This window comes from Charadrius vociferus, unplaced genomic scaffold (assembly GCF_000708025.1).
Source record: "Charadrius vociferus isolate BGI_N301 unplaced genomic scaffold, ASM70802v2 scaffold32, whole genome shotgun sequence".
NCBI classification, from domain to species: domain Eukaryota; kingdom Metazoa; phylum Chordata; class Aves; order Charadriiformes; family Charadriidae; genus Charadrius; species Charadrius vociferus.
In genome coordinates this window covers 12,421,352-12,439,725 of record NW_009647856.1, presented here as the reverse complement: position 1 = coordinate 12,439,725, position 18,374 = coordinate 12,421,352, and the positions used below count along the sequence as shown (strand labels likewise).

Genomic DNA, 18,374 nt, shown 5'->3' with positions numbered 1-18,374 from the left:
GGCTGGAGGGGGTGAAGCTGGGCTGCCCTGCCCCAAGTAGAGGCCATTCCCTGGTCAGGAGCAGGGCCAAAGTTGGGCCAGCTGGACACCAGCCCCTTCCCTAGAGCTGCTTTGCCCTAAAATTGCCCCCAAAACCAGAAAGCGGTGCTGCTCACGGAAAACAGAGAGTGGGACCTGGCCAAGCATTCCTCCACCGTGTCCTCACCCCCTTCCTGCTCTCTTTCAGCCATTCGCCGGTGAACCTGCAACCGCAGCAAACGGTGTCGGCGCTGTCCCGCCGTGGTTGTGGGGCTCGGCCCTCGTACGCAGCTCAGGGGTCCTTCGGAGGCACTTTCAGCGCTCACCCCAGGTGACTGCTGGCTCCGGCTGCTCGCGGGGGGCCACAAGCAGGAGCGATTTCATTATAGACACTACCAAAGACTGAAGGCAACAACATGACCTATGAAATATTTTTCTGTGCAAGTTTTCCCTTCTCTGTCTGTCATAAGTTGTTTTCCACTCGTTCTTGCCTCGCTACAGAACAGGCAGCTTTATACTGATGCCATTTTATGTATCAATGTGTATATATTGCATATAAAATAATGCACAGAGGTTGATTTTTGGTCTGGTCGGGAGTCTCAGTAGTTGCGATGGTGTGGAGGGCAGCGGGGACAGAGGGGGAATCCACCTCTGCAGCAACAAGGACTTGCTGGCCACCAGTAGTGCCATGCTCTAGAGGCAAAGGGTGACAGCAAGGTGGCAGCTGCCATCACTCAGCTGGATGGCAAAAGGGTTCTTAGCAGTCAGCTGGAAAACAGTAGGTATCTAACAACTCAACTTCCACATCCTTTCCACGCTGCTGTGTCTTGTCCTCCTGTTTGTGCCGGTGATCTGACCATCGGAGCTGGAGGAAGCAGCACTTCAGCCGTGTGACGGACCAAACTCTCCGGCAGCAGCACTGCCTCTCCCCAGCGGGACGCTCGGAAAATGGGTGAGGCTGGAAGGGACTGCTGGAAGTGCCTGGTCCAACATCCATGCCGACCTTTGCAGTTACATCCAATGTCCAAGTCTTGGGTGAACTTCTGCCTGTGCTTAGGTGAGCAGAACAGGGCAAGCCTTTCTGGAGTTGCTGCTTCGAAAGTGAAAGGTGAGCCCATGAAGCACCTACCATTTAATGAATGACATGGGAATCAACAGGATGCACGAGCTTCCTCTAGCATGCATGGCTCATGGCTCTGGGCCCACGTCCAAGAGCAGATCTCTTCTAAAATCAGTTTCAGTTTTGATTTCCACATGATACAGACTCAGGTACAATGAGCCGTGGTATCTTCAAACAGAGAGTGTAAGCCACCATCTGATTTACAAGAGCACCATGCTGCTTGCACCATTGCTACTGTGATGGCTGGTAAACAAACACAACCCAGAATGACTTCTTAACAGAAGGGAAGAGAAAAAAAGAAAGCATTAAGGCTTTTTTTTTTTTGTTACAAATTTAATTCCAGGATTAAAAATGCACTCCAGTTTATCTCTGAGTTAGACTGAAACCAAAAGAAAGCAGTTCTTCAAATGCTGCCTCTCTTCTCCCCTTACGCTTTTCTGCGGGGACAAGGGAAACAGAGTCTGGGGAAACCCCTCGGCTGCCAGTAAAGAAAATGAATTCAGCTGGGAGATATTAATGACTTCCTCCCAGAGCTGATAGTGAAATTTTCCCCATTAAAACAGGCTCCAAGAAAAGGTCCATTTTCTAGGAATAAAGTGTTTCTTTGGGTACTTTTCAGCATCGCATTTCCTCTTCGGGTGGGTCAGAGGGATTTCACCAAGGCATGACATGATGGAATAGGCAGGGATATCCTGGCAGTTTGGTCACTGGAGTTGTTTTCCTAGTGACAGACGTAATGGAAGCGGTAATGCTCAAAAAAAATTAGGAAGAATTGTCCTGTCTGATACAGTTTATATAGTGCATATTCTTCTGTGTAGCAGTGCAGGCCATGCTGACCAGCTCTTGGAAGGCAAGGCAGGGCTAGAGAAAAGGTCTCACACCTCCTTGTGGAGAGCCTGGAGGGTTCCTCTCGGAGTTGGTCTGAAATCCTGCTCCGATATCGACCTGATTTTGGAGCTGGCATGTGACAACAGGTCTTGTCCCACACCCAGGATGACTCTGAGACGCAGTCAGGGCTCTGGGGAGCTGGAGGGCTTCGTTAGGGCTAGACGGGCTGTTCCTGAAGCACTGGGAAAAAGGTCAGTGGTGTCAGAGAGCCGAAGCGCTGCTGTGTGCAAGCGTGGCAAAGGTAACCACCTGCATCCTTGCTGCCATTGCTCTGTGGGGGAAAGAGAAGAGATTTCAGAGAAGAGGAAGGCTTCCAACCTCACACGCAACCCCCTCACATCCAGGGAAGAGAGCAACAATGTGCCCAAAGCATCTCCTGCCACCTCCCTTGCAAGGAAAACCCTTATGGGACAGCTTGTTAAATAGCTGCAACTATGTGCAGTCCCTGTGTCCCTGTGCAGGTCTTTGCTGGCGAAGGACAAGGTTTTCCCCATCTCAGTGCTCCTGTCCCCTGCTGACGGCTCGGAGCCATTGGCTAATCTCTTGTTGTGGACATGGAGCTCCACCAGATTTACAGTGCGCTTGCCGATCCCAGGGCTAGGGAAACTTGGCCTTCACCACACCTTCAGGGCAAGGATGAACCCCAGAGCCAGAAAGTGGGACTGAAGCCAAAACTGAACCCAAAAGTCAGATTGTCACTTCCCACTGGCTGGCAGGGGAGAGGGGTGCTCTGCTAACCCTAGACGGATGTTCCACGGCCTCGGCAGAGGCTCTAAGAGTCAGAAATGGGATCTGACACAACAAAACCCCCAAACCATCCTCACCCGAGACCACAATTAGACTCAGAAGAGAGGTTAAGGCTTGAGTGGGTCTGTGGGAACTGCACCACCCCCCCCGAATCATGCGGTTGGGAAACCACCCCCAATTACGACCTGGGGTTGTGAGCAGAAGCAAAGGGGAGCTGTGGGCAGGAGATCCAGCTATGGGACATTCCTTGCTGACTTCCACTGAAGCTTAGCGCTCAGGTTGTCCCTCCCCAGTGTGATAGCTCAGAACAGTCACAGAGCACAGCCGCCCCCCAAGCGACCGGAGCATCTCGTGAAGGCTCCAGATTCAAAATTGTGATCTCAAAGGCCCAGGGAGGGGACGTACGTGAGTCAAAGGGAGTTTCTTCACAACCAGCGGGGAGCTGCACTGCAGTGTTCCCCTACACTGTGGCACCGAACAGGCGATGGCGGCCCCGTCCTTCGCAGCCTCGCTCATCAGCTCCACCCGAAGGAAACGCTCCTATGAAACAAGAAGAAAAGGGAACACCACCACTCAGAGGGAGCTGAGTTACTGGAACATGTGGTTTCATTATTTTTTTAATCCCTTGGGAAGTGAATTGCAACATGATTTATTTTTTTCTTTAAATAAAATGAACAAAAAAACCCCCAACTCCTGGTGACAGCAAAAAAATCAAGAGAAGCCAGGAGCAGCTCACAAGGAAGGAAGCGAAGTAAGAGCTGGCAACCACTGCAGACAGAAAAGGGAACCTACATGCTCGCACTGAGGTAAGAAGTCAGGATCTGTGGAAGACAACACCCAAACGCAAGGACTGTGGAAAAAAAAGAAGTGCTGCAACCTTGTGTCTTGCTATTGAAATCATAGTGCAGAGCAATGTGAACCGAGGAAAAAATGTGACCTCAGGGTACAGTCCACACCCAGCATGAATCTTAAGTTCAGGGTGAATCTTAGGATAATCTTCTTTTATGCTTCTCTACCACACACATCCCCTCCAAACGTAATCATCAGAGATGAGCAGGTTTTACGCGTAGCGGGTGCTGCCTCTCTTGGCACCTTTTTAAATTGGCAGCACCCCATCCTGCCCGAGATGTTTGAAAGAGGTTTGGATGCAGAAGGTGGGAATGCGACTGCAAGAGCCGTCATTTAGAATCATGGAATCACAGAATAGTTTGGGTGGGAAAGGACCTTTAAAGGCCACTGAGTCCAACGCCCCTGCCATGGGCAGGGACACCTTCAACTAGATCAGGTTGCTCAGAGCCCCATCCAACCTGGCCTGGAACGTTTCCAGGGATGGGGCATCGATCACCTCTCTGGGCAACGTGGGCCAGGGTGTCACCACCCTCAGCGTAAAAAGTTTCTTCCTTGTATCTAGTCTGAATCTCCCCTCTTTCAGTTTAAAGCCATTACTCCTTGTCCTATTGCAACAGGCCCTGCTAAAATGTTTGTCTCCTTCTTATAAGTCCCCTTTAAGTGCTGAAAGGCCACAATGAGGTCTCCCCAGAGCCTTCTCTTCTCCACGCTGACCCCCCGCCCCCAACTCTCCCAGCCTGTCCTCCCAGCAGAGGGGCTCCAGCCCTCCCAGCATCTCGGTGGCCTCCTCTGGCCCCGCTCCACCAGGTCCATGTCTCTCCTGTGCTGAGGCCCCCGAGCTGGAGGCAGCACTGCAGCGGAGGGTCCCCAGAGCAGAGGGGCACAATCCCCCCTCACCCTGCTGGCCACACTGCTGGGGATGCAGCCCAGGATGCCGGTGGCTTTCTGGGCTGCCAGTGCATGTTGCTTTTCATCCCCCAGCACCCCCGAGCCCTTCTTGGCAGGGCTGCTCTCCATCTCTCCACCCCCAGCCTGTGCGGATACTGGGGGTTCCCCCAACCTGGGTGCAGGACCCTGCACTTGGCCTTGTTGAATCTCATGAGGTTCACATGGATCCACTTCTCAGGCTTGTCCAGGTCCCTCTGGATGGCATCCCATCCCTCAGGTGTGTCAACTGCTTACCTTGGAAAGGCTTCACTTACCCCAGCCAATGCTAAAAGGTGCTCCAGGGACTTTGACATCAGCAAATACTTCTTCGCACGTGTCACTGCGACATAGAGCAGGTTCCATTCATCCTCAGGGTACATGCCTAGGTTGGAGGAAAGATTATCAATACCTTTAGAAAACAAGAACAAACAGCTCTGCCATTCTTCTAATGCTTCAGCTAGTACTTCTGGAAGGACACTGTGCTTCTCTGGGAGAGCATGAACCTGCAGAGAAGCACAGCTCTGCAGCACTCTCCTGCAGTTGCCATGCAGTTCCTGATACAACTGATAGCTCCTGCCCTGTTCCACATTCCTCCAGGCAAAGGCAGGACTCTACATGCCCGGAGAAGCAGCTCTCTGCTATGTGTTTTCCCCCCTCCCAGGCACAGACTTGGCCCTGGAGGAGTTTCCTCAGTCTCTAGACTCACTCTGGAGGCTCCTCCCTGCTCACTGGGAAGAGACTGGCTCTTCTGAAGCATGAACTGTGGCACTTCAGCAAAGCAGTGTCTTTCCCAAGCGTGGAGTTGGCCTTTCTCTGTTGCTAGAGGGCTACAAGCTGGACTGTAGGAATATTCCCCTGTCCCTCTCTCGCTGTGAAGGAAACTATAAGATCAATAACCACTAGGACGGCACTTGACAACTCTGAGAAGCACGCGCTCGCAGGACAAGCGCCGGCAGCAAGCTTTGCTTTCCTACTTTCAGATCAAGATAAGTACCACACACAGCCGCCCCCTTACCAATACTGAAGTTAGTTCTTCTCTGGTAATCGCCACTGGGACACGGTACATTCACAAAGTCATCTGCAATCAGCACCGTGTCAAACTCCAGCCCTTTGGCTTGATGGACAGTACCTATTAGGTAATCTGTAACCAGCACACGTTGGGAACAAGAAGACAGAAAGATCAGTCATGGCAGCAATAACGGTACTTTTAATTTCACGAGGCGCCGAGTCAAATGAAATGATTTCATTCTGCATTCATTTCAATTTCCCCAAACATAAATCGGAAGCAAAGCACCTCTATCAGGAATCTAGATGGCTGAAGTCAAGTTTCCTGCCAAGGAAAATGCCTGATAGTCAGCAGCCTGAGCCCCAGCCCCAACTCCCAAACAGGAATGCTCTTTATTTGGTAAATTTTTGACTCAATTGCTTTGTCTCTTCCCCAAATTTTAATCAGCAAGTTGCAGGGCAAATGCAATAGGAATGCCAAAAATTGGGATAAAGTCCTAGGGTTTTTCAACTGTAGGAAATATTGTGTCCAAAGGTTTATTTGCCTCTAACAAAGTCACACTGAACAATCCTTTGGTGGCAGATTCATTGCCTTGAACTCCACTTGGAGTCCCAGATGTACCCCAGAAGCTGCTGTTCAACTTCCTTTCTCCCTAGAGATCGACTTGATCCAAACGGAGCTTTTTTGCAGAACGAGGTCGTTTCTGCAGAACGAGGTTGAAAAAAGATCTGAATTTGCTCCTCTATCAAAGACACCGCTTGGCTTTACCTGCCATGGCTTCTTGTGACACATGGCTGCTCTCAATCTTCTGCACCAGCTCAGGGATCCGCTCTTTGTATTTCTCCACTATCGCAATCTTCACTTCCAGGTCTTTGTCATCGATGCGCTCGGCATATTCCTTTAAACCAAAGAAGCCCTGAGTCTCTTCCCATCTTTTGATAAAGGAGTCATTTATAACAAGGTTCGCTGAAAGGAAAGTAGCAGATAACATGAATTTATTTGACAGACATATGTAATGGCGTTTTTTAATTCTAATCAAATTTCAAAGTATTAGGGAAGACAAGTGTGGGGCAGCAGATGGACCGCCACTGTGAGATGCAGGGTCTTGGGATGAACTCGCTCTGTGATGGGCGGGTTTTGCTCAGGATTTTTTTACTGATGCAAAACATCATCAAAGCTCGATGGTCTCATCAAAGTAGGTAGTTTCACAAAGCAGCATCACTTTGAGATCTAGAGCTGGTGTAAAATGAAGGGTATGGAAGTTTTACCAAGCTCAGGAGCTGGCAAACATTTGCTGAGCTCACTCATTTCTAGAGCGTGTGCCCTAGAAAGTCTGCACAACCTTCGTCCCCTGAGATATTTGGCAATTGGAAGGAAAAGACCCTGAGCAGTCTGAAAAAACTCTAATGTGACTTCAGAGCAGCCCTGGCTGGAGCAGGGACTCAGGGCAGAGACAGCCTCAGGGCCCTTCCAACCTGCATTATACCCTTTTTTTACACAGACCGCAAGGAGTTTTCCTAGTAGGTCACCTTCCAAAGAACCAGTAACAACACCCATATAATCAATCACTCGTGGCAGTTCTGTAAGTTCTTTGTTTCTGTGTCCTATATATAACAATATTTGCCTACTGTTGCCAAGGCAGAAGGAGATTTTAAGTTAATTATTTATTCCCTGAATTGTATCCAGCAGTGAAAAGAAAGTATGCGATACGAAGGTTCAACACACCAGGTTTAAAGACAAAACAAAACAGGAAAAGCTTCAGACAAATGAAAACTTAAGTCAAATCAGAAAACACAGGGAAAAAAATCCCAATCTAGGAGTTGCTTGCGTGCAAGAGCCCAGTAAAAGGCATCGCAGAGGAAAGCTGGGGAGGGCTGCATGACACAGGCCCCAAAATTTCAGCATTCCTGGTATTAACACCAGCCACTGAAGCAGCCGGAATAGCACAGCCCATGACATTACCCTTGAGAAGTCCATTTTCAACAGGTAACTGCATATGGAAATATAAAATAAAACACTAAGAAGCGTGTTGCATTCCATCACTGCAGCAAAAACTAAAAAATAAAAAAATAAATCTGTGCAGCTGTAAGGAAGATCACTCACAGAGAGAAGGGAGTCCCTCTGCTCCGCTCTGGGGAGACCCCACCTGGAATATTGCCTCCAGCTCTGGAGCCCCCAACATAAGAAGGACATGGACCTTGGGAGAGGGTCCAGAGGAGGCCATGAAGATGTTCCAAGGGCTGGAGCCCCTCTGCTGTGAGGACAGGCTGAGAGAGTTGGGGTTGTTCACCCTTGAGAAGTGAAGGCTCCGGGGAGACCTTATAGTGGCTCTCCAGTATCTGAAGGGGGCCTACAAGAAAGCTGGAGAGAGACTTTTTACAAGGGCATGTAGTGATAGGACGAGGGGGAATGGCTTCAAACTGGAAGAGGGGAAATTTAGATTAGATATTAGAAGGAAAATTTTCACTATGAGGATGGTGAGGCACTGGAACAAATCGCCCAGAGAAGCTGTGGGTGCCCCATCCCTGGAGGTGTTCAAGGCCAGGTTGGACGGGGCTTGGAGCAACCTGGGCTGGTGGGAGGTGTCCCTGCTCAGGGCAAGGGGGGTTGGAACTAGATAAGCTTTAATATCCCTTCCAACCTAAACCATTCTATGATTCTATGACGTACTCACCTTTTTTCCGTTCATCTGCGGGTTGACTGAGTTTCCAAATATCATGAATTCTGCTCAGGCCAAAACGGGCAAGCCCCTAAACCAGACAATAATTTATCTTAATATACAGCAGTAAAGGTGCTGTCTAGAGTTTCTAGATAAGCTAACAGGGCCCAGCGGTTACTGGTGTTAAGAGGATAACCTTCTTAATAATAAGAATAAGGGAATAAGGGAAACATGCTGAAGATGCAGAGCTGGTTTCCTGAAATCCCTGGAGCTGTAGCACAATCAAAGGCAGCCGAAAAAGCAGTGATCCAGCCCGCTCTGCAGACGGACAGATGGACAGCAAGAAGAGAACAGGACGCTGTCTGATTGGCATTGTAACACAGCTACAGCAGAATTTTACACTCCAAGACTTTTCAAAGAAAAAAAAAAAAAAATTTCTAAAATGTTTTCTCTTTTGCTAACAAAAAAAAAAAAAAAGTTCAGGTTTTGGTCATTTTAGCTTTTAATAGCCACGTATTGCTTTGTAAAATTAACTTTAAAAGTCTGTTGTGCTATAAACGCTGCTGGCTTATAGACTCCATGCTGTTTTATGGGAAAGCCAGCTCCAGGCACCTCTTTCCTGAAGTGATGGGCCACTACAATGAAGAAAAACTTGTTAAACTGACTGTAAACGTTTCTGTTTTAGCATAAGCCAAAACAAAAGGCTTTGCTTTGGCAATTTTTACTTTCAGAAAGTATTTCCCCCCGCCTTGTTTTTAAATTCAGTTTGTTTTGTTCCATCAAAAGAAGTGTCAGTCTGAACTTAGATTTATTCTAAACTGCAAAGGGAGGTGAGAATTTCAGTCCTGGGTAGACAATTCAAACACTCATTCCATTGTAATATACAGCTGTCCAGTGCAAAAAAGGTTAAGAACTTAAAATAGCAGCCTAAAATTCAAAAGACCAGGCTCATCCTCAAACACATACAGCATTAGGACAACCATTCATGTGCTTTAACATTTCTGGGTGCAGAACAACACCTCAAATTAACTCATAGGTATTTACTATTCAGAGTTTGAAGACTAATGATTTCTCTGAGGCTTCTGAAATGTGGATCCCTATTAAAACCTTCCTGCAATTCAAGCAGGTGAATTTCTGCAGATGTGTACACACGCACACTCTCCTTCTTAAGATACACGGGTGCTTTTTGCAAATTAAAATCTAGTGCAAACCTCAGAACTGTAGCTCCCTCAAGGGGTTAACATTCAGCATTGCTGAAAATCTCAACTCCCCTCACCAACAAGGCTGGTGAACCAACTTCCCGTGGTTTTCCTTCATGTATCGAGACAGGGACCAGACCATCACAGGACTGGAAATCAGGAATGAGCGCAGTCCAGCTCTCTGTGGCATCCACAAGCCCAAAGGTCACCTTCAGCTTCAATCATTGTCTTCATCTTTCAAGAGAGCTTGAAAAACGCTTATTCTCTCAGGGCACAGCCAACTGCTTTTATTGCTTTTTACAGACTGCAATTACAGCTGATTTTTATGTCCCTACTGCAGGAACACTGTGCCACTGCCGGCGGCCAAAGGCAGTCAGCAGAGCTCCATCTAATGCAAATATTTGCAGCAACTTGTTACAGCCGTATACCACTCTTCCCCAGTCCCATCCAGCAGACTGGAGCTGCTGCTGTTCTCATCTGAGTCTCATGAAAAAAGGGACAGATGAACCTAAAAAGGGAGCCTCACCCGCACAGATATGAGGAACAGCCGCTCCAAATAACCCTTCCCCAGCCACAACAGATTGCTGCTTTCTCCTTGAGTATTAGTTTTAAACCTGGCTGCTACAGACCACAGCAGATCAGCCTCATCTATTTCAAGACACACGTAGGTGTCGCTGCTGCAAGCGCTAACAGGCTTGGGGACTTGAGGTTGGGACGTGAAAGATGCAATTACCCCAATCACGTGTATTTTAATCAGTTTCTCTCTTCCAGTAAGTTTCACAGCATCCTCGAACACGTTAAAATTGCTTCGTGATAAGACTGTTATCTTCCCTTCCATGCTGCCTCTCACATCACCTGCATGACGAAATTCCCAGTTAGCCAGGGCAGTTAGTAAGTGGGCGTCAAAAAAACCCAAAGATCTTCATAAATCAGGATTCATCCTGAGACACTTTGTTTATTATGCAGTAGCTCTGTGACTCCCAGTGACTGAACAGAGCTGAACGAGCCGAGCGATGCACCAACATGACTTACCTTTTTGGTTTCCACCCACTAATGTCTTATTCCTGATGCTCTTGCAGACATCCAGGATGGTTGCTCCAACATAAGCTATTTCAGGACCAAATCTGAAGCTCTATGTGGAAAAAATGAAGGAAACGGCACGAAAAGAAGAGGAACTTGTTATAACCTACAAAAGTATTACTATGTATGGAACTAAACAATTCCCACAAACCTTCTGGACAAAATTTCTCTTAGAAAAAGCACCCAAAACCTCCCAAACTGTTCCTAGAAACCCTGGTCACCCTTCCCCATGGCGACAGGAAACGTGCTGTGAGGCAGGACTGTCATACAGGGCAAAACGCGGTTTCCAGCCTCTCCACCCAACAGTTGGCCACTGCCAAGACTTTTCCCCACTGCACGTCTGTCCTGCAGCAGGGCAGGGGCTAGAGGTGGTGGGACGGGAGCCAGGTCCCTTACTTGGCTGGGCTGCTGGAGAGGTGATGTACCAGAGCAGCAAGAGCAGGGCTGGGGGTTGCTCCTTACAGTTTCCTAACCTGTAGATCTGGGGCCAACAGTCAAAGCATGATGAGGTGAAAAAAAAAGTGATGGGACAAGAGGGAACGGGCACAAACTTGAGCATGGGAAGTTCCACCTAAATATGTGGAGAAACTTCTTTCCTTTGAGGGTGGCAGAGCACTGGCACAGGCTGCCCAGAGAGGTGGGGGAGTCTCCCACTCTGGAGACATTCAAAACCATCCTGGATGCCGTCCTGTGCAACTGCTGGAGGTGCCCCTGCTCTGGCAGGGGGTGGGACTGGGTGAGCTCCAGAGGCTCCAGAGGCTCCAGAAAGCCCAAGTTTCACTACCACCACGATTAAAAAACCCCAGCGCCTGGCTGAGCACACCACCTCCACCAGCAAAGAGAAGTGGAAAATCTTGTTACCCAAAAATGACCACAAGTGAGGTGATGCAAGGCTGGTCCCAAGGCTGTCACAAGATGTGCCACCGCAAATAAATGCTGTTCCCATGTGCCTGTCCCTGGCTCCTGCCCCTTGGCAAGGCTGGCATGGTGTAAGGAGAAAAGGCAGCTCAGGTGGATGGACGTTTTGGTGGCTCTTCTTGCTTAGGAGCTGGCGGCGTTGCTGTTTGTGTTGCTGTTTTAAGCCTATTCATTCTGCAAGGATTCCTAAAGGGAAGTTCTTTCCTTGTATTAGCTGTGAGAATTGTGTAGCCGTGTGGCTACTCAGGCCAAAAACCAAATCAGGGTGAGCTTTCCATTGGCACAGCAGCAGCTTAGATAATCCAGCCAGGAGTCACAAGCATCGCTTGTGCTGAAAGAAGGCGGGAGCTCTCTTTCAGGGCAAACACCGATCAGCTGAAGCTGCTCATGAAAATCAAGCTCTCAGCAGACAAAGAGGGCAGCAGATATCACAGAATGGTCAGGGTTGGAAGGGCCCTCTGGAGCTCACCCAGTCCCACCCCCTGCCAGAGCAGGGGCACCTACAGCAGTTGAACAGGACGGCATCCAGGATGGTTTTGAATGTCTCCAGAGTGGGAGACTCCCCCACCTCTCTGGGCAGCCTGTGCCAGTGCTCTGCCACCCTCAAAGGAAAGAAGTTCCTCCACATGTTTAGGTGGAACTTCCCATGCTCAAGTTTGTGCCCGTTCCCTCTTGTCCCATCACTGGGCACCACTGAAAAAAGCCTGTTCCCATCCCCCTGGCACTCTCCCTTTAAATACTTATAAGCATTGATAAGATCTCCTATCAGGTCAGTCTTCTTTTCGCTAAACTAAAAAGAACCAAGTCCTTCAGCCTTTCCTGGTAAGGCTGGTGGGACAGAGGTGGCAATGCCAGAGTTTGTACAGAGCTAGAAAAAAAGATTGTGTGTGCAGCTGGCAAATATGACCTCCTTAATCAACATGGGTTTATTTCAAGGAGGTCACTGCAAGAACAAAATTCATCTCCTTGCTTCTGACTCCTTCGTCTCTGTGCACGAGACCCACTGTCGTAACTCTGGCAATATGAGCAAGATGGGTATCTGCCTCTGCCCACTCAGCTGGAGCTGAGAACTAACCCAGAAAAGAGGGGATCTCCTTGAAATAAGCCATATACTAAGGTCTCTACCCCAGTATCCATTTTTCAAGCCAATATGGCTTTCCTGGTGATGGGATCACTCCACTAAGAAGTACAAAGGAGCTCTACAGCACTGAGTGTGAGCAGCAAAGCATGCCGCTAATCCAGGCAATGCAAACACTCCACGGTGACAAATGCAAGCACTCTCGCCTTCTAAAGAAGGACGTGGAACATTTTCCACTGCATTAGGAATCTGTCCAGGGAAGGACAGCAGCAAAACCTCATCTTACCTGTGTGAGGTAGTAGACATGGGTGTGAAGCACCGAGTAGAGGGTATTGACAGCGCCTCGGAAGGTATAGATCTGCTGGTGAGGGTCTCCTACGAGGATTATGCCACATTTTTGTGACAGCACAATATCCACGATGGCTGCAGGAAAACATCGGAGCATTAAGAGGAAGCCTGCTCATAAATCAAGAGTGAACTGTACAATATCTCTTGCCTGCATAGAGGCAAGATCTCTTGCCTGATGTCTCATGCCATGTACGAAGGGGTCAACACAGCTGCAGGAGGCAGCAAGCTGGGGAGAAGCAAAGAGAAGCGTGAAGCTGACTGGGAGCTCTACAAGCATCCTCCCGCTATTTTAGTCTGATGGTATTTTTTTCTGAACTGGAGCTGCACAGCCTCTTAATCCCACGCGTGTGAGCCAAGCACAAATCCACCACCCAGCCCAGGTGACCTGGATGTGCTTCACGTGTGCACAGTGACTCAGTGGACACCTCAGAGAGGCCTTCGGTCTACTTTGACTGAACCTGCTCGAGGCTCAGTCATGCTGGCAGAGCAACCACTTGCATCGTGCACAGCTGTGTAAGTACACCCAAACCCCTGCAAGGCCCAGTCTCCAGTAAGTACAGGTGGGAGATGGTCTGATGAAGCCTTTGAGCTGATTTAATATCTGCTGAAAAGACCAGACCTTCTTCTGCACCCCTTCTTTTGCACCTCAGCACACAGTTTGGTTCACTTAGGTCCCTTCACAGAACTGATTCAATTTGCTTTGCAACAGAGCACTACTCCCCATATCCCCGGCAAAGAATCACAGACTCACAGAACAGTCAGGGTTGGAAGGGACCTCTGGAGAACATCTAGTCCAACCCCCTGCCAGAGCAGGGTCACCTACAGCAGGTTGCACAGGATCGTGTCCAGGGGGGTTTTGAACGTCTCCAGAGAAGGAGACTCCACAGTCTCTCTGGGCAGCTTGATCCAGTGCTCTCTTACCCTCAAAGTAAAGAAGTTTTTCTTCACGTTCAGACGGAATTTCCCGTGTTCCCATTTGTGTCTGTTGCCCCTTGTCCTGTCTCTGGGCACCACTGAAAAGAGTCTGGCCCCATCCTCTTGACATCCACCCTTTAGATTGATGAGATCCCCTCTCAGTCTTCTCTTCTCCAGGCTAAACAGACCCAGGTCTCTCAGCCTTTCCTCAGCAGAGAGATGCTCCAGTCCCCTGATCATCTTTGTAGCCCTCCACTGGACTCTCTCCAGTAGTTCTCTGCCTTTCTTGAACTGGGAAGCCCAGAACTTGACACAGAACTCTGGCTGTGGCCTCACGAGGGCAGAGTAGAGGGAGAAGATGACCACCCTTGACCTGCCAACAGCTTTCTGCTGCGTGACTCGGGAATCCTCAGGATGGTGCAAGGAATGGACAAGACTTGAACCCAGTGCTGGGGTGGGATGGAGCAGGTCTGCGGTTCTGATAGCTGAACTACTTCATGTTTTGCCACTTTTGTGATAAACCATGTCCTTGGCTATGCTGGTGTTCTGTTTGTCTCTGTTAGCAGCAAAGCAATAGGAAAAGGGTCTGCAAGGCACGTCTGGATGCCCAAAGCAACCCCTCAAGCTGATGCACATGTACTCTTGTAGCCTGCTTACCAGCTCCCTTCCCAAATTTGCAAAGATCTGGGACCAAGCAATGGGTCAGTTATAACATTACAGCTGAGGGGCAGATTTATTTTTTTTTAATTGTGTTACTTCTCACACACCCCTGAGCACATGAACATCCTCTCTGTAAAGTGCTTAGGAAAGCTGCAGCTCTGTCTCCTGTCGCAACTCACCTGGCGTGCAGTCCTGTGCTTCATCGACAAAAATGGCATCATACCCTAAGAGCTGAGGCTTGCTGAGCTGCCAAAGTTTCAAATACCCTGAGAAAAAAAACAAGGCATGTCAATGAGAGGGTAATTTTCTCATCATAGAACACCGTGATCCTTAAAACAAGTCCCTTCTTTAAAAAAAGATAAATGTTTCTGGCCCTGCTTCTCGCTTGGAATTTGCATGACATTTGGAGGGGGTTGCAAAAATCTCCATTGCTCACAGATGTTGCTCTATCTCCCTTGGCTGTATGAAGCATGGAAAAAAAATACCACAAACAAACCAACCTGACTGCACTGGAGGAAGGCAGATACACTGATGATGCCAAAACTCTTAATGCACAAAGAAAACGACAAGGATGAAGGTCTTCCCCGGTACGTGCTACCTCTGGCACTATCTGCACACATGCTAAGAAGCAAGAGGAAAGGACATGCTGGCAGTGGCAGGGAATAAACGCTCGCTGTTAGCATTCATTCACCCACCGTCTCACCCATTATTTCTACAATTTTGCTGCCAATCACACACATCTGAATAGTTCCACCATTTTTTTGAGGCCCAACAGAAAAAAACAAACATACTTCCACCCTCCGGGCCTGTTTTGAGCTCCCTGGTGAGCTACTGGCAGGAGAAGAGGAATTTTATACTTTTTGATGTTCATGCCTGGTACACAGCCAGAATTAAGAAGTACGAATCCGTTCAGTTTTCTATTACAGCTCTTTATCTAAAGGCTATTTGACATCTGTAGTCTCTTACCATCAGAAGTCATCTTGTATTTCTTCTCTACGTCTCCGTCCAGCTTCTTCATGTTGCGCCATATCTCTTTTGCCTCTTCCACATTGATCTAGAAAGGGAAAACAGAAGGGTCTGGATAGATCGCTTTGAGCAGAAAAACAGTCCAGGCAGAGCAGATCTTGAAAGGCTTCTCTGAAGCCTTTCTCGTCCTACTTCTCTTCTTCTCCTCAACACAGTCTTTTCCAAATGCAGCCCCCTGAAAAGAACCTTTCTTTGGCCCCGCTATTAGGACAGTATAATACAAGACCCCCTAACCTCTGCACATTAATGCTTTGTGTTTATTTTGGTTTCTGTGAACAGCTTGCAAGGTGCTTAAAGGTATTTAATATTTTGAGGCTGTCAATGCATTCCCTGTCAGAAATAATGACTGCAAATTGGATTTCTGCTAGCTGGGCTGGATCTGATCGGATGTGATCAATGGGGAGCTGAAAGGCTAATTTTCTCCGCAACTCCAGCCCACGTTGTTTAAGTGTTGCTAAGATGTCTGTACTCTAAAAGAGAATTTTTGGGTTGGACTCTGCATCTCAAAATAACTTAAAAAATGTTTATTGTCTTTATGTGTAATATCACAACGCTGTTCAGGCACCGATATAAATACGTACAATCTCTTCTCTCTTTTTCTTGCAAGGAAGAAACATCTGCACTGAGCAGACAGTGACAACGTCCTCTCTAGAAACCAGCTGTGCAAGCAGGGAGAACAAACAAGCCCCAGTTCCTTTGGATTTGTCACCACAGGAAAAAAATATTTTGACAGTCAGATCTTACAGCTGAAGCACAAATACCCATGAACTACGAGAGATGTGGGATAGCTACAGCCCCTTCTAAACCTTGCAGCCCAAGTCTTGCTTCATCTCAGATACTCACTTTCTTTTCTACTTGACTGACAAGTTTTCTCTCGCCATGAGTATTTTTGAACCAAATAGGAGTGTGCTCCTCACAGATCTCTTCATCTGAAGAGGCAAAAAAGTTTTCAAGGGTCTGTGAGACTGTTTTCCCTCTTATGAACAGAGATTGTCCCTCGCGGTTCTGGATAAGCGAACTGATGGCGTAAACTGACATCTTGGAGAAGTTTAACTTGCCTTTTTCTTTATAGCTGTGCCACAGAAGACAAAAATAAGAGAGACACGTTGACATACGCATGAAAAACCTGTTGGAAGAGCAAGCTCGCTTTTGCTTCTCTTGCACACTAACGCTTACAGAAGCTCTGTTTTATACACCCACTTTGACCTAGTAATGGAATATCTTTAAAATCTGCACATATTTATCCCCACCACATTCCTGGTGGAAGCACAAACTTGTTCAATTTATAGATTTTATAGATGAAATGTCAAGCCAGAGATGTATGCCCACCATTCACCTCTGCAATTACAGATAGTTTTCAGAGCCAGGTAAGAGGATTCCCCTCTTCTTCCAGGTCGTGGCTCATTTTCCCTTCTGTCTGCAGTTTAGATGTGCCAACATAATTGGCCAGAAACTGTATCATTAGGACAATTCAGGTTAAGAAAACCCCTCTTCTGCTAAAGAAATGCAGAATTTAGAGTGGTTGTACCACTGAAGTGCAAATGGGAAATGTGAAAAAGCCATTCTCAGTGGCTTTCTATCTCCCTGTGGACTGCTCCTTGGCTACAAACACAGGCAGGATGAACAGCCCCCGGAACAGCACTGAGGCTTATGTTAGCACAGTCTATGCCAGAGCAGGGCAATGAGTCTGCTTCCCCAGGCTCATATGGATGCTGAAATCACTGGCCCATCCAATCTGAAAGAATTTGGAAACTGTAAATCACAGGCTGGCTTGACGCAAGTGAAAGAAATAATTTCCCCCATTATTTTTGCTTCCTCAAGTCCTGGAGGCTTACTTCAAAACCAGACCTTTCTTTCCTGACATGTTTTTTTTCCTTCTCCACTCTCCTTCAATGAAGGAATCTAAAATCACCACTTACTGCTTGCCGACACTTCCAAATGCCAACGAATGGAAAGTCTTGCACGTAACGTTTCTCGGGAAGACGCTTTTCCCCCTCTCTGCGACAGCTTTGTTAAATGTCACATAAAGGAAATTCAGATCAGCAAACTTCTCTGCATACTTCACCAAGGTTGAGGTTTTTCCTGTACCTGAAGAACAGAAGAAATTAAACAAAAAGCATCCAGAGTCAGGAATGAATGAATCCGCACACCTCTCACCAGCTTTACCTTCCCGCTCCTGCTGTCTGAACTGCACAGCAGGACTTTTTGCAGCTAATGCGAATTTATTCACTGACTCAACTGAAATCAGCAGAAGCTGCGGAGCAAAGCAGCTTTGAAAAATTACAGTCTGCAGCTTAAAAGCTTTAAAAAAATATAGAATTTTATCACCTAATATTCTAGAAGGTACTGGTTCTCTTGAAAGACAGCTTGGTAAATGAAATGTTAATATTGCTCTTTTGAATGATTCATGAGCTCATTCCCTTGTAAGATCTCCCACCAATGCTGGTCTCCTTTACTCCAGTTTGCTGGAGGACAGCATTGTCCACACCTCATGGCAAAGTTGTCTTGCTCACGGAGTGCCAATCACAACAGAAACCTGAGACAAGAAGGGCTCTGCACATTTCCTTCTTTGCCCCTTTTCCATATCCTCAACGATGACATACTGTGAGAGAACTTTGTCACTTTGCTGTTAATACTTCTGCCAGAGGACTCGTCAATGTTGGGCAAAGCAGGTCCCAGCACAGACCTCTGCAGGACTCCAGTAGTTACCACTCCCCATGAGGAAAACTGACCATCTGCTCCTACTTTTGCTTCCTAGCTTTTAACCAACTATTCACCCATGAAGACCATGAGGATCTTTTACCATTTTGCCTGGGACAGATATTGGGCTCTCTGGTAGATTGCTCCCACGTCACCCCACAACTCCACTGCCACGGTCACTTTCAGCAAGAAGTCACGCTCAGCTACTGGTTTGGCCACTTCACCCTTAAGTTCCT

The 18,374-nt window shown here is 47.8% G+C and overlaps 1 protein-coding gene across 1 annotated transcript in view; it reads right to left on the bottom strand.

The window, feature by feature from the left end:
• Window positions 1–2,183: 2,183 nt before the first annotated feature.
• FBXO18 (F-box protein, helicase, 18) overlaps window positions 2,184–18,374 on the bottom strand; it is a 28,926-nt gene continuing 12,735 nt past the window's right edge. The window contains exons 8-20 of the mRNA XM_009882979.1: window positions 17,358–17,526; window positions 16,282–16,510; window positions 15,379–15,466; window positions 14,592–14,678; window positions 12,776–12,912; window positions 10,446–10,545; window positions 10,147–10,268; window positions 8,230–8,305; window positions 6,324–6,521; window positions 5,565–5,690; window positions 4,825–4,931; window positions 3,179–3,313; window positions 2,184–2,297 (exon numbers count right to left, since the gene is read on the bottom strand). Coding sequence (XP_009881281.1) covers window positions 2,184–2,297; window positions 3,179–3,313; window positions 4,825–4,931; window positions 5,565–5,690; window positions 6,324–6,521; window positions 8,230–8,305; window positions 10,147–10,268; window positions 10,446–10,545; window positions 12,776–12,912; window positions 14,592–14,678; window positions 15,379–15,466; window positions 16,282–16,510; window positions 17,358–17,526 — 1,688 coding nt within the window. The remainder of the gene's footprint in view (window positions 2,298–3,178; window positions 3,314–4,824; window positions 4,932–5,564; window positions 5,691–6,323; window positions 6,522–8,229; window positions 8,306–10,146; window positions 10,269–10,445; window positions 10,546–12,775; window positions 12,913–14,591; window positions 14,679–15,378; window positions 15,467–16,281; window positions 16,511–17,357; window positions 17,527–18,374) is intronic.